The 763-nt window shown below is 48.0% G+C and overlaps 1 protein-coding gene across 1 annotated transcript in view; it reads left to right on the forward strand.

Moving 5' to 3' along the window:
* GGCX (gamma-glutamyl carboxylase) overlaps positions 1-763 on the forward strand; it is a 13,740-nt gene that overhangs the window by 3,386 nt on the left and 9,591 nt on the right. The window contains exon 4 of the mRNA XM_015564103.1: positions 739-759. Within this exon, the coding sequence (XP_015419589.1) occupies positions 739-759 (21 nt within the window). The remainder of the gene's footprint in view (positions 1-738; positions 760-763) is intronic.

A 763-nucleotide genomic window follows, 5' to 3' on the forward strand; every position in this document is an offset into this window, starting at 1 on the left:
GCAAGTGCGAGCTCTTCAACATTCTAACAGGCACCATGATAGCGCAAAATCGCGAATCTTCAATGCATATGTAAAGAAATATACGGTAACCCGAATTTACCACACTCGCAAAATCGCACACAGCCAACCATACATCCAGTATGGTATCGCGATTCGCGATTTTGTGCTATCATACTGGGTGTATGGTCGGCTGTGTGCGATTTTGCGAGTGTGGTAAAATCGCATAACAGCAAAATCGCATAACAGCCGAGCATACACCCAGCAGCGCTGCTGATGCCTGAACGGTATGTGGAATGAAGTGGGCGGGCATCGGGAGGCCACTATGGCACGGGGCAAGCACTATGGGCATTCTATCTGAAGTGTACCTGGCGTATAAGACGACCCCCCACTTGGAGGCATATTTTTCAGGGCCAAGAAATCGTCTTATACGCCGGCAAATACGGTAGTTCACACAAACACTCCATCCATGCTTTTGTTCCGGCCCTCTGGTCCAGTTTAAGAACCCATTGTGGCCCTCGAGTCAAAAAGTTTGCCCACTCCTGTCCTGACCTGTGTGTCATCTGAGCTGTGACCCCATAGCTCTTTTTGAAAATATTAAAATAACATTTAATTTTGATTTAGTTGTACCTGATTATAAAATGTCTGATGACTTTTCTTAATCCCACCCACAGCCTGTCCCAGGGGAGCTGGGCCTGTGCTGACCTTTGACCTCTTAATTCTCTTCCCCACAAATCCCAGGGGCACTGGGCATGATGCTGGGCCT

The sequence above is a fragment of the Myotis davidii genome, unplaced genomic scaffold, assembly GCF_000327345.1.
Source record: "Myotis davidii unplaced genomic scaffold, ASM32734v1 scaffold339, whole genome shotgun sequence".
In the NCBI taxonomy this organism is placed as follows: domain Eukaryota; kingdom Metazoa; phylum Chordata; class Mammalia; order Chiroptera; family Vespertilionidae; genus Myotis; species Myotis davidii.